The 19536-nt window shown below is 35.3% G+C and overlaps 3 protein-coding genes across 8 annotated transcripts; 1 reads left to right on the top strand and 2 right to left on the bottom strand.

Moving 5' to 3' along the window:
* Positions 1-718: 718 nt before the first annotated feature.
* Positions 719-6133, bottom strand: LOC105117013 (uncharacterized protein At1g04910-like). Of its 5 annotated transcripts, none has more exons than XM_011014561.1 (8): positions 5954-6133; positions 5216-5503; positions 4158-4225; positions 3748-4083; positions 2659-2948; positions 2051-2255; positions 1533-1690; positions 719-1423 (listed from the first exon to the last, which is right to left on the bottom strand). In XM_011014561.1, exons 2-8 carry the CDS (start codon positions 5457-5459, stop codon positions 1150-1152), a joined length of 1575 nt encoding a protein of 524 aa, XP_011012863.1. In that variant the 5' UTR covers positions 5460-5503; positions 5954-6133; the 3' UTR covers positions 719-1149. The 5 variants fall into 5 exon arrangements, with proteins under 5 accessions (XP_011012863.1, XP_011012858.1, XP_011012870.1 ...); XM_011014556.1 differs by lacking the exon at positions 5954-6133 and adding an exon at positions 5597-5946; XM_011014568.1 differs by lacking the exon at positions 5954-6133 and having other exon boundaries at positions 3748-3910; positions 3995-4083; positions 5216-5943.
* Positions 6134-7363: 1230 nt separating this feature from the next.
* LOC105117005 (transmembrane emp24 domain-containing protein p24delta9-like) lies at positions 7364-10155 on the top strand. The gene is made up of 4 exons (XM_011014541.1): positions 7364-7826; positions 7912-8121; positions 9528-9604; positions 9731-10155. The coding sequence occupies exons 1-4, from the start codon at positions 7614-7616 to the stop codon at positions 9873-9875; spliced, it is 645 nt and encodes a 214-aa protein (XP_011012843.1). The 5' UTR covers positions 7364-7613; the 3' UTR covers positions 9876-10155.
* Positions 10156-10673: 518 nt separating this feature from the next.
* On the bottom strand, positions 10674-19013 carry VIK (VH1-interacting kinase). 2 transcript variants are annotated; one of them, XM_011014479.1, is made up of 12 exons: positions 18425-19013; positions 18214-18288; positions 17336-17452; positions 16698-16792; positions 16070-16190; positions 15875-15954; positions 12714-12773; positions 12326-12447; positions 12149-12234; positions 11949-12067; positions 11022-11172; positions 10674-10988 (listed from the first exon to the last, which is right to left on the bottom strand). In XM_011014479.1, exons 1-11 carry the CDS (start codon positions 18743-18745, stop codon positions 11046-11048), a joined length of 1323 nt encoding a protein of 440 aa, XP_011012781.1. In that variant the 5' UTR covers positions 18746-19013; the 3' UTR covers positions 10674-10988; positions 11022-11045. The 2 variants fall into 2 exon arrangements, with proteins under 2 accessions (XP_011012781.1, XP_011012772.1); XM_011014470.1 differs by having other exon boundaries at positions 10674-11172.
* Between the last annotated feature and the right edge of the window lie 523 nt (positions 19014-19536).

The raw sequence follows: 19536 nt of genomic DNA, 5'->3' as shown, positions 1-19536 counted from the left end.
TGGTTTTTTTTTTTATGAAAAAACTCCACATATACATATATTATAACTGAGCTCTAATAAAGCTAGTCTAATGCACATTTCGATCAAGAAAGAACGTTCCCAGACGCTTCAGAGCAATCTACTTCTCTGGGCACACAGCGGCTGTCCCCTGTTCCGTAGCAGCTATACTTGCTTTCCAAATCCTAATGTCGATTGTTTCATGTTCAATTAGTGGAGTCAAGCTTGAAGTAACTGAATACAAGATTGGACTGTAGAATGAGAAGCTGAACTCAACACAAGGCTTGAGATTGCAGTTGGAATAAGAACAGGGGAAAAGAAGGTGCTGAGGATCGATGAGGCTTTAAAGCAGAGGGAATCAGATTTGGATGAGTTGGAATACCAAGAGAGGAGGCGGCCCAAGGGTCCTGGTCTCGTTGGGAAGCAAGGTGAAATTATATTTCTGGATACTGAGGCCATTACTTTCTGGACGCCCTTCATGGAGTTCTCTATAGCGAGGAAAGAACACCCTTGGCAGTTCGCATGCGTATCAGTTACAAGTATTCATATCCAAGTAAAAGCAACCAGACAAAGATACGTTTTCTTAGAAACAGTTATTATAACCCATTTTTGTTTTTAAGGGAAACATAATGGCGCTTTGCATGCCAAGAAAGTTTTGAAATTGAGTTGGCCACTTCGTGCAGAGTTTAAGATCAGCTTTTCTGTATTATTTCACTTTGCATTAGGAAAGAAAATGATCCATTTCTTTCATTTACAATCTTTCTTCACCGTTTTCCTGGGTCTATAATTGTCATTGTTTCTGTTAGCTCACAAACAGAGTTCTGCAGCAAACAAAGCATTGCATCAGAGTAAAGACTACCGTCGTAAATTTTTAACTGTGGGATCATGTGGCATTCCTGAACAAACTTTCGGCTGGAAAAGAAATGAATAAATATATCAACAGGGAAAAAAAATTGAAGAGCGAGTGACTTTGATAGCCAGAATGGGCACTCAAAGGTTCTGTTCTGTCGTTCCTTACAAATCTTTAAGGTAGGTGTGTATACGTTGAGCCGATTAGGGAGTCCAGCCATGAAAGCCACATGATATGTGCACCACACTGCTTTAAGAAAAATTAAGTGGAACACCATCTCAATCTGCTTGGTTTTGTTGCAGTCACCGAATTGAACTTGAGTTACCAGGTCCTAATAAATCATCACAATTTGCTCCCTCACAAAGGCACTCTTGAGGGTTTGCATAAAAATAATCTTCCTCTTTTGGTTTATCTGCAATAACCCTACGTCGAGTTGGCTGTCCCATCCTCTTCTCATGTGCCGATCCAACAGCAACTGCAAATTCATTCCATGAGAGTGTCCCATTCTGATGCAAATCCAGCAACTCTACAAGTCTTTTACGGTCTAGAAGGATTGTCTTTTTAAACCCACGATACCTGCACAAACACTAATCAGGACTTTTGCAGGATGCTTTAACTGATATGATTTATTTCCTTGGTAAAATGATATAAGATAAACACCCCTTGTGAGAATGGGTGTTTGTACCTGCGGTGACCTTCCACAACTTTTGCCATGTTTCCATAATAGGTGGGAATGAAAGTGTCACTGGCTATTGAGACCATGAAATCGAGAGCAGCCATTTGAGATGAATGGTTCTGGAATTGCTGCAGCTCCCCTGGATCTAATAGCATTTCCTTTCTCACCTGAAATAACCTTTGACATTGAGATAAAGAAGAAATATGCAAACATGCAATCAAAATGATAACAAACTAGATTCAACTATATGGAATTAGTTATTAACATGCATATTCCAATAGTCAGCGCAGACTATTTGATGGGGCCCCTTAATGAGGCCCTCTAGTTCATTGCTTTAATAATAATACAAAAGATACAACTGCTTTGTAACTCCAGATTCAAACCCATCAGTTGGCATAGTGGGACAATCAATCAGATGGGATTCGACATGTACTGTATTCTTATACACATTTCTGAGTGTTGCAAAGCACTTGGCCAGATTTGCTGACATTTGACTAAAACAACGGAAAGAATGGTTAATAACTCACAATCCTCGGATATGCAGCTCTTAGGACCGCAAGTCTCCGTTCACTGCCGTATATCTCACCAGCTGCAATATATATTTGTGTGTCCTTGTCAAAACCCAATGCCAGCAAAATCAATGCTGTCTCCTCAGGTGTCAATGGGCATAAACCTTGTGATCTTCTCTCCTTGGACACTATTTCTTTCTCTCTCCACCAAGGGTATGCATACCTAAATGGAATATGCAAGTGCAATAAAGAAATTATCACACTGAGGAATGCCACAACAAAATAAAGCCACTCTGACTGCAACTTAAAAAAACAGATGAAAATAATTGATTGCTTCAAAGTTGGCATCCTTTCTTAAGGTGATTGTAGACTAGTTATTCTGTCAAATACTTAGCAATGAAAACAATTTACTTATTTTCATTATCAAGTTAAGTATCTCCTATCAACTACTAAATAAAGGCAGACCTCTAACACGAGCCTGTGGCAGCTAAGCAGAGTAATAGTGATTAAGATTGAAGACAGACTGTTTTTTTCAGAACAATACTGTTAGTGGGATTGTAAACTAGATACTGAAAATGAAAAAAAAAAAAAACAAAAAGAAGAGCAAATTTTTCAATACAACAAACCTTAAGCGCTTGAGCTCCTTAGCTTCTTCCTTGGTGCAGCCATGAGTACAACCTGAGAAAGCCAACATGTCCATCTCATATCGCAGATGCAAAGCCACAAAAGGCCCCCTTTCCTGTAGAATGCGAACCAATTTGTACCCCAAAGATTCAATTTCAGGAGTGAATTTCAGTGCCTGAAAATTAACACGACACCTGACTTTCTGAAGATCAATTGAAATCCCATTGTTTGCCAAACGCGTATCTGTTTTATTGAAGTGCAACACCTTTCGCTTACTGAAAAGTGGCAGTATCTGCATTACCACGTCAAAGTCATTAAATAAGAAGTATTATTAAGGGAAAGTGGAAACATCATCATAAATCATACATTCAGCTCACATAGCTTAACTTTACTTTGAAAACCTTGAACATTGAAACAAATAAATAAATCAAAACTTTCAAAGTTTATAAATCGGAACCACAACCCTAATCCATTCTTACACAAGAGTTTTGCAGTGGCGTTGTACATAGTAATTTACAGTACTGAGAATCAACCAAATCTTCTAATTACCATATTCAGTGTACTCAAATATTTTCATCTTAATTTCAACCTCTGTGCTCTTTACCCCAGTTGGTTAGGTTAATAATTCCACACTTTATGCTGTAACTTCACACACACACACACACACACACACGGGAAGTGACAGCTGTTTCAATTCATCATCCACTTCTGCATCATGGTTTAGGACATGCAAATCCCGCATCATGGGAATCCCTGTATGCAACTGGGGGTGAAGGAGATGATCTCCAGCCACCTATAGTTCTTAACTAAATGTGAAATTCTTGAAAATCCACTAAGTTGCATAAAGTTGACTTTCTTGACAGTCTAGCGGATCTCTGAATCAGAGCCTTCATTCTAAAGAACTTATGTGATGTTCTCGGATCAACCAGCTAATATGCCTAGCAAAATTGAAACTATAATTCAGCATCTAAGAACCCAGCTTTAAAGTAAAGTATATGCACACTCATCTACTGATTTTTACACAAACTGTTAAATGAGGATTGGTATAAACATACTTTCCACAGACAAAAGCTAGTAAAAAGTAATTAAACCTGTTGCAGGTAGTATTTTTCCTGTGACCAACTGACTGGAGGCATCTCGAATACTCTGTATCGATATTTTCTATTAAATCTCTTTGGAAGCCTTCTGACAATCCGAACTTCATCTCTTAGTGAGTCAATGAAATGCTTCACATCAAATATTTCCTCAAAAGTACTGCAGAAAGAATTTGTACAGTTAATATTACAGAACTGCAAAAAGGAAAAAAATATGATAGCATGCCAAGAACAGAAAAAATACCTGTTGTCAGCCCAGAAAGATGTTTTATCAAGTTCCGGGACAACCAAAGTGAGATTCAAAAGCCTGGCAACAGCCACCATGTCACATATCTGAAATCCCAAACTAGCCAATTTTAAAAAACCTGAAGAACAATTAAAAAACTAGCAAAAGAATAAGTACAAACCGCAGATCGCATTTGATTCAAGCCACCATTGCAGGACACTTTAAGATAGCCATTACTTGTATAGTTTCCTGCAAAAAATTGCAGCTCTTGATGTCTTGGTACATATAAAGAACCTAATGTTATCTATAAAAGAAGACTTGGACTTTTGAGAGGTTCAATATATTAAAGCTTTAATTGCAGATGCATGTAAAACTCAAACAGAAGGTGTTTATACAAATGGTGAACCTCTTTGAGAATTGGAGCACCAAATCATGAACTTTAATTCAGACGCCAGAATCAGTCACGGCAGAAAGCTCAGAGTTAAAAAGGAACAACTAAGACGGAACTTTTGGATCAAATCAAGGTCTCATTAGAGAGCCCAGAGAAGCAATAATTATGACTCAGATATTAGCATTTAAATTTTAGAGAATTTTGAAATTGAAAGGCCAAAAAAACGAAACTTTATTGATTCCAAATCATGTCTAATCATTTTGCAGACCTAAAATGTCCAAACCACTCAAAGCAAACACTTGAACTGTAATCAAAGATTCTTAAAAATTCCAAAACTCTACATTAACTATATAATGTAAGATTACATAACCACCATACACCAGCAATCCATTAATAGAATGCCACGGGGATTGGGTTTAGTTCAAAATATAACCAAAAATCTATTATCTAGCCAGTCAGAAGCAGAAAGTAACCTCCAAAACCCACAAAAATCACATGGTTTTTCTGCTACTGAATGCTTCTCTTAACTATATAAAATAATCAACAGCTTATTTAAAAACAAGATGGACATAAACAAAATACCAAACCTTACTACTTGTAATACACACACACACACACACACACACACATCCGTGATCTCGATTGCCCCCCATTTCTTATAAACCAAGATCACAAACTGCAATGTCAGATTGCCCCCAATAAGAATTCAGAATTTCAACATGAGAAACCCCATTTATTCCAAAAAAAATTCAAAAATTCAATAGTAAAAAATATATCCCTTTATAAATTCGAAGTCAAAAAATCAATAATTTTTTTTTTAAAAAAAAAGGATAAAGAGGAGGACTTACTAAGAGGAAGGCGGGGTGGGGGATGATGAGGGGATTTAACGATGGAGACGGTGGTGTTGGCCATAAAACTGGGATGCCATAACTCTCCAACCGTAAGAAGCTGAACCAAACAGGTCCATAAAAGAATACTGGAACAAACCCTAATAAACCAAACTTGAAATCGCTTAGTTCTAGCAATGACTGTAGCCACCGGCGCTGCTATTTTCTCGCTCCTTACTCCGCTCTCAGATCTAACAACCTCCATTTCTCTCTTTCTCTCCTCATCGCCTTCTCTTCATTTACAATAAACTACAAAAAATAAAGAAATAAAAATCTGATCGCTCTTGAATTTTAATTATTTTTAGAAATAAAAAGAAAATCCACATTGCGGGCTGGAATTACAGTGCTAATTTGTCCTTCAAAAAAAAAAGAGGATAAATATAAATGAGGGAAACGATAAGAACGTTGTTATACAATAAAAAAAAAAAGAGAGAGGTATGAGAGGATCACGAGTCGATCAAATCTCTCAATTAGTTCACACGATAGGAAAGAGGGAGGGGAAAACAGTGTGAAGAGAGGGGATTCACGAGAAAAATCACAAGGAGCGGATAAATTAAAATTATATCTCAACAAACAGACTCCAAAAAAAATGAAAAGTGTTTTTTTGGTGTCTTTGCTTTAATTTTTCTTTTCAAAATTCGGTTTCTGTTTGGGTGTATATTTGTCAGGTACAAATTCAAACCATACATAAATTAATATCTTGATCTCCAATAAATAAATTTTCTTTTTAGGATAGATTATTGGTAGATAATGCAGGGATTAGTAGATAAATTCTTTGGTTTAATCAGTTAAAATGATGTGATGATCATTCTGGCTACTTTTATCTGGTACTGAATATCCCTTTGATTTATATTGAACTGTATACCGCAGTAAACAAATAAACTAAAAAAAAAAAATTCATCGTGTTGTTGTTGACGAATTCAAGACAAGAAACGATCGATGATGACAAGGTGGTTTGAAAAGGAAAGGACATTTGTTTCCTGTTTCTTGTCTACAAACTGATCAATCTCCGTATCCTTACATTGAACATCAATGTCTCCATCAGCTAACTGAGCAGACCAAGGACTCCTTGTCTCAGAAATTAACAGTTGATTTTTCTTTTCTTCTCTCTTAATTATCATCCCCCGCCACATGTATTTCATAAGCCTTGATTCAGATAAATAAGAGGGAAAAAAAAAACAATATGGTTATTAAATAAGTGAATTCAAGGGCTATAAATGTTTTTTATCCAAACGAATTGTTTAATGACGTTCGACCGGTCGGATAATTTTATACTAATAGATTCAAATGTTATTCTGCAGATAAGTATGTTTATATATAATAAAATATATTTAAGATTATATATGTTGATAAAAACTTCAAAGGTATCAAATTAATTTTTAATAAAATAAAAAATATAATAACATTGTAATTATTACAATGAAACACATCATTTTTTAATATTTGTATAATAATTTTTTTATAAAAAAGTAAAGAAATATTTTTATAAAAAAAAATAAAGATGAGAAACAAAAAAAATAGTATAAATAGACCATATATAGAATAATAAATACTTTGAAATTAAAAAATAATATTTTTGTCTTCCAAAAACAAGTGTAAAGAAAAAGGATATAGTTATATTATTTCTACATGGAAATATTATTTTTTAAAATACATGTATAATTTAATATTTTTATTTTTTAAAATGATATAGTTTTGACTTGCAACAATCTAATTTGCTCAATATATTAATTCAACCTGAGAAAATGGTTAGATAACCTCATTATATTATTCCCTATTTAACCCACCATGTCCATTAATTTCTAATAGATTGATTTAAAGAGTAAATTATAAATTAGTCTTTTAAAGTTGTCCAGTTTTTTAAAATATTTTATTTATTTATTTTTCAAATAAAAATAAAATAAATTGAAAAAGGAACCTGGAATAAACAAAAAGAACCAATTCATCTGTTTTTTAAAAGCAGAAAAAAACTCATCGAGCATGAAGCCTTGGACGAGGAGAGAGTTTCAAATAATTTATCTATCCTCGAATCTGAGTCCAATTTGGTTTGGTACAGAGGGAGAAGCCCATCAAGTTCACAGTGCAGGGCTTTACAGCTGTTAAACACAAATGGACTCCACGAAGCAAACCAGACAGTTTTATTTATTTATTCTGTACAGTTACGTGTCTCAACCAATCAAATGCTACCAGCTGTCAATAGTTCAATCGCTGTTCTGACCTCCTCCTCTTGCTAGCAAAACCGATACCGATTCGCCTCAAAGCAAACCTAAAGAGAAGGAGAGGAAAAAAAATTAAAAAAAAAAATTGTCCATCCGAGAGTTCATAAAACAATCTCAGCTCGCAATCTACCACCACCATTATGTCAAGATTCAACCTTTATCTCCTTCTAATAACAACTGTGATTGCGATTTTATCCTCTACATCAAAATCTATTCGTTTCGAGCTAGAATCAGGAAACACGAAATGCATAGCAGAAGACATCAAAAGCAATTCTATGACTGTTGGGAAATACAGTATTGTTAACCCCCATGATGGCAAGCCTTTGCCCGACTCGCATAAACTCACTGTCAGGGTAAGATTATTTAAAAAGACCCCTGATCTCCTTTTCAATTTTCTTCTGGTTGCCTGTGATTTTTTATTTTTTTTTACTGGTGTAGGTGACATCGAGTTATGGGAATAACTATCATCATTCAGAGCTTGTGGAATCAGGGCAGTTTGCTTTCACGGCGTCGGAGGCAGGGGATTACATGGCGTGTTTTTGGGCGGCGGATCATAAGCCAGCAGTGACTTTGAATATTGATTTTGATTGGAAGACTGGTGTGGCTGCTAAGGATTGGACTAATGTTGCCAAGAAAGGCTCTGTTGATGTAAGTCAACTTTATTGATTCTTTTTTGCCCTGTTTTAATTTCTGAATTTGAGGCTGCTTTTATTTGGTTTTTGTGTAATAGTCATAATTTTCATATACTATGAGTAAGTATTGGGTATTCTATAATGAAGGGAACGAAGCTGTCGAGTTCAAGGCTAGTTTGGGTTTGGTTTAGTTGATATATCAGAGGAAATACTCCGTTGCAGTTCTTATGGAAGGTTATCAAATGGATGGTGATCTCACACTATAAGATTAGGTGATGTATAGGAATAAAGAGATGTTATTTTAGGCACCCAAGGAGCCTAATGTATAGCTATGAAGTTGTAGCGCCAACCCAGGTGGGGGTAAGAACTAAGAAGAAATAAGCGGTAGCAGAAAAGATGGGGATTCTCTATGGAACTAAACTATCGTGGGTGTTTGATTTGCATAACCCTGACATGGCCACCTGACATTTTGTAAGTAGGCATTGCTGGGTGTTATAGGGAAATTTCATTTGACTTTCATGGTGAACAACCGGTCTACTAACAGCAATGCTAGCTTCAAATGATGCATTTAGAATGGCTTATCAAAGAACTATGTCATACGCAAGAATGGCATGATTAACTGGGAACTCATGTGTCGTCAGATAAGAGAGGAACAACAAGGATGGTTTTAATCGCAGCCATTATAATTTTGTACTAACACATGAGGAGAAGGAATTACAGTTTTAGAAAGAGTTATTAGAGTGGTTGTCTAAAAGGTTGCAGCCTAAAAATAGTCTTTTCGTTCAGCAAGTTGAAAGCCACAAGCCTTGTGATTCAACTAAAAAGAAAAACAATATTACCCTGTAATAAAACCTGCTGTTGCTGATACCTTGTTCTCGGTTCCTTCTCCTTCTTCTATAACCCAAGCTCTCGCTTATTGTAGCAATCCTTCCTGCCTGACAGCTGACTTTCAAGCAGCCTTTCATCTCTTTGCTGAGGTTTGAAGCTGAAGACTCTTTCCCTTTTTTTATTAACATCTTAAAGTGGTTATCTAATCCATATCATTGCAACTAAATCCCATTGAAGGGGTTCTGCAAGGGAAAAAAAAAACTGGTGATGGAAGATGATCTTAACCCAAAGGCAAGAGCCATGCTTCTTCTTTATTTTTATCAAACCGTGAAACCCTCCAGGATCTAGCACTTAGCTTTAAGTTGAACTATCAAACACCACCTGTGATTTGCTGTTTGCAGCTGCTTTGCAGACTGAGGCAGACACCGACTCCAGTACTTGTCATCTATTGTTTCATAATACCACTCTCCTCAGTGACGTCTTGTGATACTGTGTGATGTTGTTTCACCAATTCTACTTTAGTTTTATATTTGAAAATGTCAGACTCGAAACACAGAAAGATTCTTACCCATTTACTTTTATCATTAACACCAGGTTATGGAATTGGAGCTGAAGAAAATGTATGACACAGTTATTTCCGTTCAAGAGGAAATGAATTATCTTCGTGAAAGGTGAAGATTTATCTGTTTTTTCTGACAATTATGAGAGCTAACAAGCTTAAATGTTCCATTTTCTTGCGGGATTGTAGTTTATTTGGACAAAAAACTCTTTTGTAACGTGCTTAATGTTTGTTGCAGAGAAGAAGAAATGCAAGATCTGAACATGTCTACTAATGTAAAAATGGCCTGGTTGAGTTTTCTTTCGATCGTCGTCTGTTTATCCGTGGCAGGCTTGCAAGTGTGGCACTTGAAGACTTTTTTCCAAAAAAAGAAGCTCATTTAGTTTATATTTGCTTAACAGCCACCTCCTCTTTTTCTCCCCTTGTAAAATGTTCGACACATTATAATATTTTGAGAAAGAACAATTACAGGTTAAATGCGACTTTGGCCAGCTGTTCACGAATTTTGGGCTATCTAGTGTACAATTAGTGTTCCGGATACCAGGGAAGCATCTCTTTGTAATTCTTATAGATTCTTGGTCAAAATCTACTGTATTTGCAGGATTGCACTTGGTGCAAGACCCCGGTGGGCTGATAATACAAAGATGTTTTTCCCCCAGCTTATTTTTAATTATGCGTGAGCCCTTTGCCAATGGCCGTGCATATGCGAAAGTCGCGCTTGGCGATGTAGCTCTAGAACACAGTGGCGATTGGCTCTGGGATCCAGCTACTGTAAGTATTCACAAGCTTTCAACTCGCTCCGACCTGGTGATTGCTGGAGTCGTGACTACTGACTAGCATGTACGAACTTAGTCGGGATTCCATCGGTTAAGAAAGGATAGCTTTCCAGCTTAAGACAAACAACTAGAGGCTTCATCCCCCGCCGCCCCGCCCTGCCCTAAAGAAGGCGGCCTGACCTCTGTTGATCCCTATAGTTTATTACCATGAGATCATGCGTAACGAAATGCGAGATGAAAAAACAACCAAAATTCTGCATATATTATTACAGCCACAGCCTCTCCGTCTCTATTTGTTTATTTTCGTTAAAGAAAGTCGGTGGCCTTGTAAGGGAGTTGAAAGGAAGCTTCAGTTTGTTCGTAGGTCGTGCACACAGCAATCAGGTTAGATTACTATACCGTAAATAATCCACAAGGAAAATATGAAATTCAATGAGGTCAAGAAGGCCAGCATTTACAAAACACAACCTTGATGCTTTAAAAATATCTGGACATGGAATATTGCTGATTCTCATGTCTTGCAATAAGAAAACAAAGGACTAAAAAATGACGGGTTGGATGATGATACAATTTATATGTTTGTTAACTGAATGAAATACCTTGCCTATTCTAACGAAGATAATAGAGGGCATTTTATGGAAAACCAGTAACAGCAATAACACTCACAATCATCTTCAGTAAAATCTATCCACAACACCTGCACAATCTTGAGTACAGGATCTCACTGGCAGGAATAGTAAATGGCCAGAATACTTGACCATGCCATTGTGCTCCACGCTATGGATTGAATAAATGCCAGGGATGATCTGTCGGTAAGTTTTCCTTGATCTTTTCAAGTCTCTTAAGAATTTCTAAGAAAGCAGGTCTTCTATTCATGTCAGCAGCCCAACACTGATCCGTCAACCTAAAAACATTGAGCAGTAAAGAAATTAGCAGCCAACCATTTCATTTCCTGTCACCTCAAATGATATGTCAGTTCATACATGAAGCATTTTTGGAATCATGGCACCCTTTTCATAGGGCATTGACATGAACAGAGATTTCAGTTGTTGAACAAATGAAAGCCAGTTCTTAAAGAAAGATGCTGAGAGGTATACATTATTTTAAGACAAAAATATTAAGATGCAAGACTTGATTTTAAATGAACAAAGCGCAGAGGAAACAGTAAAGATTTGATAATTATTAGCCACGAGACCAAACTTCATAACTATATCTGTAACTTCCTTTCCTCTATTAGTAGCTAAACCACGAAAACTTAACATCACAGGTAACTATCAGAATTATTACTTAAACCATGAAACTCGTTCCTTTTTTCATTTGACAAAATAGATTTGGCTTATCGGTTATTTTAAGGTCTCCATCAAGAGTTGAAGTTTGGTTTACTGGCTTTGGAAGATGCCAACTGATTTCAACTTTGCTTTCCTTCACATACATTTACCATCAGTGGTTATAAAAAATAATTTTTGCCACGTGCAAATTTACTAACTTCCCCTGTGAAATGTAATGCCTCTTTGGATTATAATAGATATACACCATGCAAGAGGTGTGCATTGTGATTGGATTCATTTCAGAAACAGCGTATGTTACAGAATGGTACAAGATGTGGAATTTCTGGTAGACCTACCCAGACAGGAAAGTAGAATAAATAAATGAACTTAGAAAATCTCAAATTTGACTTACTCTCTGAGGTCAGAGATATTAAATCCTTTAGAACGAAATGTTGGCCTGTGTCCTTCTGCCACATACTTGGCTGCTTCATAAGGCTCAAAATCCGAAAAGGGTGGATCCCCTTCAAGCATCTGCAAAGAAGAATATAATGAATTACAACCTGCTTGGAATACACCTTTTGTAGTTTTTATACTGAACAGAACCACAATTACCTCATACAGTATCATCGCAAAAGAGAAAACATCAACTTTCTTATCGTATTTCCGATGCTTGAAAACTTCAGGAGCCATATACCGGTCTTTTGTTATTTCAAAAAAAAAAAAAGGAAGAAAAAAAAGTTAAGTAAGAGATCACTTTCTATTCAATTTCTTTTTGCAAGAGACACTCACAACTTCCTGTCTCGCCAGTCATTTTGTACACGTCATGTGAGTTTTGAACCTTGACGAGCTTGCTTAGACCAAAATCTCCAACTTTCAAATGGTCTGCATTGGAGTTGACTAAAAGAACATTCCTGAGATTTATAGAACGAATATTAACAGGTAAAAATGAATGGGTGCTGTAAATATCAGCTACATATCCTCAATACTGGAAGGGTTTAAACATCCGAAAAATGCATTTTGCATGCTGGCAAAAGCTAAATTTATTAGCCGAGGGTTCTTCAAATAGGAAGATGAATTTAAGGTGTCAGTTAAAGCATGGAAATATTAGCTAAAAGAGAATAAAGAGGCATAATTATATGTCCACATGATTTTTTTTTTAAAAAAAAAATGAACTCACCTTGGTTTTAGGTCTCTGTGAACAATGACATTTGGTTCATTGTGAAGATATGCCATGCCTCTGGTAACATAAGATAGACAGAGCTCAGATTAGCATAACAGTTAAAGTCACTACGGTAGCATCTGTTACTTGATAAAAGTTTTTGCGACAGCTTCAGATTTTCTAATGCTTTGTTTTCACTACTGGCGGACCAACAAGGGGAGACTACAGCCAAGTTCTTAAAATTCGCACCCTTGTTTTTTTAACTCTCTTTGTGCTTATGGCTCTTAGGCTGTCTTGGCCACCCCAAAAGTTTTTATTACAGTCTGCAACTGGTTTTCCAAATAAATGAAATCCAGCACTATTATTTGTACAAGGCTATATGGCTTGTACATGTTTCACAAAGTAGCTAAGCGTGGAAAATAAGGGAATTCAACAAAAGAATACAGTTCTTAACATTCAAATACAATGATACTTGCAAGGTTCTTCAACTATTCTCATTCTTCTTTCTCAAAAAATATGAATGAAATACTAGGACCATTCAGACAGTTGCACCCAAACAAAATACTCATATTAAAATGCCATTAGGTAACTGAAGCTAGGCAGGAAGAAAGGCACATGTGATGTAAACAGGACTATATAGCCCTCACAGGGTCAAAGGCATCTTCTAATGAGAAGTACAATTGATCACAAGAGCCCCAAGCCAACAAGACATAAAATAGAAAAACGTCCCTTGAATAGGAATTATATGGCAAGCATTGCCTTGTTAATCAATTAAAAAAAAAAACGTAAGATGCTTGAATCAATTCATTGTAATTAGTCTCACTTCAAAATGATCTTATATTAAGAATTTCTAGAGGTGTTTGCAAGAGAATCTCACCCAACATGTTTGAATGTTGAAAGAAAAACTAATGTTATCAGTGAAAGAATAAATACTAGAAGATTTACTGGTATACAACTAAGAAAGTGGAGAGGTTCTGCTATGCTTAAGTCATACTACTGCCAGTCTCAGTTCACAAACTCACTTATTTTCTGAAAAGCCAAGGAGTCAGATCCTAACATCAAAGATACTGGCTTACAGCATGCCAAAGGAATATGGTTCCAAACAAAGATACCATTTGATGGAAGTAAAAGCTAAAAAAATGCATTTCTCATAATAGCTAATTTCTACTATGATAGTTTCCTTACATCCACCTGATAAGGGAATTTTTAGCGCATATATTTTTCACTATTCACGCTTGATTTTGAAATATTTTGGATGTGTTACACAAGTTAATTAGAATTTTGAATCTTTTTTTGAACTATTGACCTCGTAGAAAATTAATGTGGTTTTAGATACTAGGTTATTGAGTAGGCAAAATCCAGCAATAAAACCAAACATTGGTTGATTTTGAGCTGCAAAGAAAGTTATACAACTCAGTTCCAGGCATTCATCACCATTTTCAAATATCTAATATGAATTTCAAATATCTAATATGAAGATCTACAAAACATATGAAGGGCACAGAACTCAGTTTAGCTGTTTTGAAGCCCGAAGAGCGAGTCGAAAAACAAGGATTGAATCAGACCCGAACTTCCTGCACTCCAAATGTTGTCTCCGGTTATGACCCATATCTCAAGTCTTAGAGGTCCAAAAATTACAAGATCAGTGTCGTTGAAAAGAAGATTCAATTTTCTACAATTTATCCAGAAATAGACATCTTTGAATTCGCACATTTCCTGCCTCAAATCTGACTCACAATATCTAGATAGGAAAGAAATACAAAACAGAGAAGGAAATTTTCTTCTTTCCATATGAGGGTAGAAAGGCCAGAATATAAAAGAAAAAAACAAGGATCAGCTAGGGTGACAAGAGACCTTAAAATACACCAAAAAGAAGAGAGGAGGTGATACAAAGGGGGAGACGAAAATGCAGAGAAAAACAAGGGTTGAAAATCAGAGCTGATTGGAAGACACCTAGCTACTTTTCTACCACTCTCTGCTTTTAAGTGATGTTCATCGTATCAAGTTTGTTTCTCTTTAATTTAACTATGAAGTAGAATTTTATTTTGGGATTTTTTATCTAACCTTACTATGAATGTGTGAACAATTTCTTTGATTGAATTATTACATTAAGTTGTTAGTATTTTATTCTACGTTTAATGTTTTTGTATGTTAGGCCAACATCTGCATGATTTGAAATTCAATTTGAGACTGAGAAATGATAATTATTTGAGCTATTGTTTGAAATACCTTAAGAAATCTATAGGATAAAGATATCCTAGGAACTTTTGTAATCGTTAAAGGTTTTACAGTACTTAATAAATTTCAAAAAGTTCAAAAATTTCATAGAGTATATGAAGTTTGCTTGTCGAAATGATTCATTGATACTCGAAAGAGATTAATGTTTAAATTAGAAAACCTGATTATCAATGTTAGGAGTAATTAATTCAATTGAGAAAGTTCACATGAAATAGTTATAATATGTAAGAAATCCTACAATCATTAGAATTGAATTCAATAATATTTAATCAGTTAGTTGTTTTTTTAATTATTAATTTTTTTTTGAAAACTATCTCATTTGATTCCTCAAATAGATCATAATTTAAAAGATTTTGGTAATTAATGGTAATTTTTACAAATCCTTGTGAGACGATACTCTACTCATCACTTTATTAATTATTACAATTCGTGCACTTGCAAAATTAATCAACACCGCCTATTTTCCTTCCATTCGAGATAAGCTCTTTTAGGTATTCATTATATAAAAGAGTCTACGTTACACCACGAGCTTACCCAAATTTCTTCCAATGCCAAAAAAAAATACCATGATACCACGAGCTTATAAAAAAGCAAAAACAATTTGAAGTTCAGGATATTGAGTCGATTGGGTTTAATAAACTCGGCTAATCTAAATAATACAAATAAAAAATACACCGACAATAAATAAACAAAAAAAAAGACTCAGGCTCATCTGGGTTAGCATGCAAAATATGTAACTTGGTTGTGATACCTTTGTCGCAAAAAAATAATTTATAGGCTATGTTAGCAACTAATTAGGATCCTCAATAAATTTGTAATGATACTTATTAGGTTCTTTAATGTTGATAAAATTTGTAAAATCATGGATAAAATTGTGCATTAGTAAAATTTCTTGAAAATTCTGAGTGTTGCCAAACCGTGTGAAATATTTTCCAATATACCTGGCAATGTCCAACGCAAAGTTTATGGCTGTTGATGGACTTAGTGCACCCTTTTCCTTGAGGTACTGATGAAGATCACCCTGTGTCAGCACATGAATGGATTAAGAATGGCTTAGAAAGTTAATCAGTGACTTAAGCTTTTTCAGAGGGAATCCAAATTTGGAATAAGAAGCAGATATTGGCTATTGACTGTACCCCTCGTAGATATTCAGTAATTAACATAAGGGGCTTCCTATCTGTGACAGCTCCCAGAAACTGCACTATATTAGGATGGCGAAGCTTGACTAGCAAATTAACCTCATGTCTGAAGTCCTGACTGAACCAATAAAGTGAAAGATAAGTAAGCAAATTGACAATATAAAAAATTAGAGAAAAAGAGAGTGAATTACAGCTACAAAAAGCACCGGATTGATCAAGATATTGAAAATAATGGCCCCTATCAAGTGAAATTCTCTCTTGATATCAATAAAAAGCTGGGGGTTGTCAATTTCAGCAGAAAATAGAAAATCATCTAGAATTCTTAGTGAAAAAAATATATTGATCCCATCTTCTATCTGGTTTTTGGTTCATTGCATAGCATAAATAAACAGGAATAAATAAGTTGGAAAGGAATAAAGTATTGATCAAAGTAAGAAGTCCACATGATAAGCCCAATTGTTGATGTCATCTTTTATTTTGGTTTTGAGGCCAAAATTCATGTTATGAATCACCTGAGATTTTTATTTACAAGGAAAAGGATGTTTAACAAACACAAAGGTTATCTGCAGCTGTAATACAGGTGCACAACTCGACAATAGGAAAATGTTGCAGAGAAAGGACTTACATCACCAATCTATCATCTGAGAGGGATGGAAGAATGCGTTTGACAGCTACTGGTGTTCCACGCCAACTGGCTTTCAAAATCTCACCAAAAGATCCCTGTCATGCTAAGCTACAATTAGCAGAAACTCTTGCAGATAGATTCAGACAAAATAATCCAAGAACTTCTAAGTTGTGCCCCAAAATTCTAGCATTTTACATTAGCATGAAGCAAAGAAGTCGAATGCAAAAATATACACCAATGATGTAAAATTGAAAAGGAGAACATATGAATAGCCAAAACTACTTTAAGAGCATCTAGCCAAAAAAGTTTTTCCCTCTATTGAAGTCAAGTACAAGCTTAAACTACAATTACTTGTTGAGAGATGGTTATACATATACTTTGCAAGATAATAACAAAAAAGTAATTTTATCATAATAGAAGGCACTGTTTAAAAAATACACTAAGTCTAACATGTATATCAAACTGCAACATAATTTCTACACAGAATTGTTTTATTAATGTCCACTAAAAACTTGACAGGATTGACAATCCAAAAATATTAAGGATTTCCTGATTATACTCTAAATTATTAATACAATAGGTTGTTAACTTTACACATTCTAATAACCTGTATAATCAGCCGAAAAATAGAATCAAACCTTTCCGATAATGTTTGAGTTTGAGAAGTCCAGCTCAGAAGGTTCAATTTCCCAGTCACACTTGTTTGGTAGAGGGGGTGGAACAGGCTTTGGTTCAAAATGGCTCCCATTTTGGCCCTGCAATTTGAATTAACAAAGTTAGCTCTTATAAGCAATTAAAAGACGGAATGAAAGATATAAGTTATAATTGTATAAACTATATGACAGAAAAAAAACAGCATATGGCATTGGAGCACTGAGAATGAACATGTGCGGCTGGTTTTGCATAGACAACTGGATACTCGCAACAAATCACCACAGTGAATCACTACACGTTATGCACTGCTGACTGAAAAGAACCAGACAGCCAAAAAAATCAATACTCGATACAAACACAGAGTACCACTCAATACCTGGCAGTCTTGTGGCAACTTCCTAGGCTGGTCAGTGCTTGAGTGATAGAGCAAAGGCTACAAGGTTTTTCCCTTTATTTTATCTTGCAAAGTAATTTGCTTGCAATTAATCCACCAATAAATGCCCACGTGCGAGAGCTACATAATTTTAAGTGTACCAGTAGATTTATATAATAATAAGTTACCAAATACGATAGATCACATTAGAATGGCTATCTAAAACTCCTAAATCCCTAAAAACAAATTACACTAATTTATGTTGGATGCTATGAACTGAAACAATACGTTAAAAATTGTCCGGAAACAAACTTCCAAAGCTACAGATGCTAACACTAAAGATGGTGAAAACAGGGAAACAACGTGGCTACATTCTTCGAGCAATTCCTTACTAGTTGAAGAGTTGCCAAATGTATCCTCAAGAAACAAAAATTCTTAATTTTATCATCAATAAAACCAACAAAGAGAAGAAGCATTATCTATACTCACATATGACAAGCCACCGTATGATTTTAGCAGTTCAATCATGTTGTGCTTTTTTGCGCCTTCTGCATCAGCTAGTGGCTGCAATGACAGACAAATCCAGTTTTAAGTGACAAATTATCAACTGCAACCATTACAAGTAAACTTCCAATGCATATCAAAACGACGCGGACAGATAAATGAAACGGCATCCAAATGAGCAGGAAATGATGCATACCGTATTTTTCCAGCGATCTTGGGCGTTGACATCGGCTCCAAATTCAATCAAGCACTTAGCGACATCGACCCATCCATGGAGAGATGCCACGTGGAGCGGAGTCCGGCTATCGTAATCCATAGCGCGCACAAGAGACGGATCTTCCTCTAAAAGCTTCCGAACGGCAGCGGCGTCGTTTTGGTGAGCGTGCCATAGTATCAACGACGTCCTGCTCACTCTCGCTTTCTCCTTCTGCTTGTCCGTCATCGTCTCCGACAGTGATGAAGAAGAAGCTCCAGCCGTGTTAGTGTCGGCGGCGGAGGAGGGAGTATCGGAACTCATGAGAAGGAAGATCGGGATCAGGATCGGAAGAGTACTTCTGGTTTTTGTGGTTTAGCTTTGAATACGCGTGAAGTTTTTTTTTTTTTTTTTAATCTGTGTGTTTATGTGCGTGTGTTTGGGATTTTAGAGTCGAGTCGGAAATGGAGAGATAAAATAGAATGTGAGCGGAGGGGTAAAGAAAAGTGGAGGTTTGTATCCGTTATTCCGGTTTTTACTTTTTCAACCGAAAATTCTTTGAGAGAGATGGATATTCCCTTTCCTTTACTTTTCTGTTACTTTCTGTTAATGAATTAAACCAATCATGGTGTTTTTTAGTTTGCTTCCTCTGTCTCTCCCTTATTTTCTTTCTTTTCCTTCAATCATCTCTTCATTTTATACACTCTCGTAAGGCGGTGGATTTTAATAGCATTATAACCCGATTGTTTTTTTATTAAAAAAATTATTTTTTAAAAAAATTATAATTATGGCGGTGGATTTTAATAGCTTCATAACCCGATTGCTTTTTTTATTAAAAAATTATTTTTAAAGAAAAATTATAATTTTCTTCAAATTATTTTTTAATTTTAAACTATTTTGTTTCTTTAAATTATTTTTTAATTTTAAACTATTTTGATATGCTAATATTAAAAATAAAATTTTAAAAATAAAAAAATTTCATATATTTTTAAATGAAAAATATTTTGAAAAAAAATTATTGTCACATTATAATATGATTTCTTAGTATAGTTTATATATATATAAAAAAAATTTAACCAAAATTTCATGAAAGAATTTTCAGTGAAATTAATGTA

The sequence above is a fragment of the Populus euphratica genome, unplaced genomic scaffold, assembly GCF_000495115.2.
Source record: "Populus euphratica unplaced genomic scaffold, PopEup_1.0 scaffold5.1, whole genome shotgun sequence".
Classification (NCBI taxonomy): domain Eukaryota; kingdom Viridiplantae; phylum Streptophyta; class Magnoliopsida; order Malpighiales; family Salicaceae; genus Populus; species Populus euphratica.
This window is presented reverse-complemented; position numbering and strand designations above follow the sequence as displayed.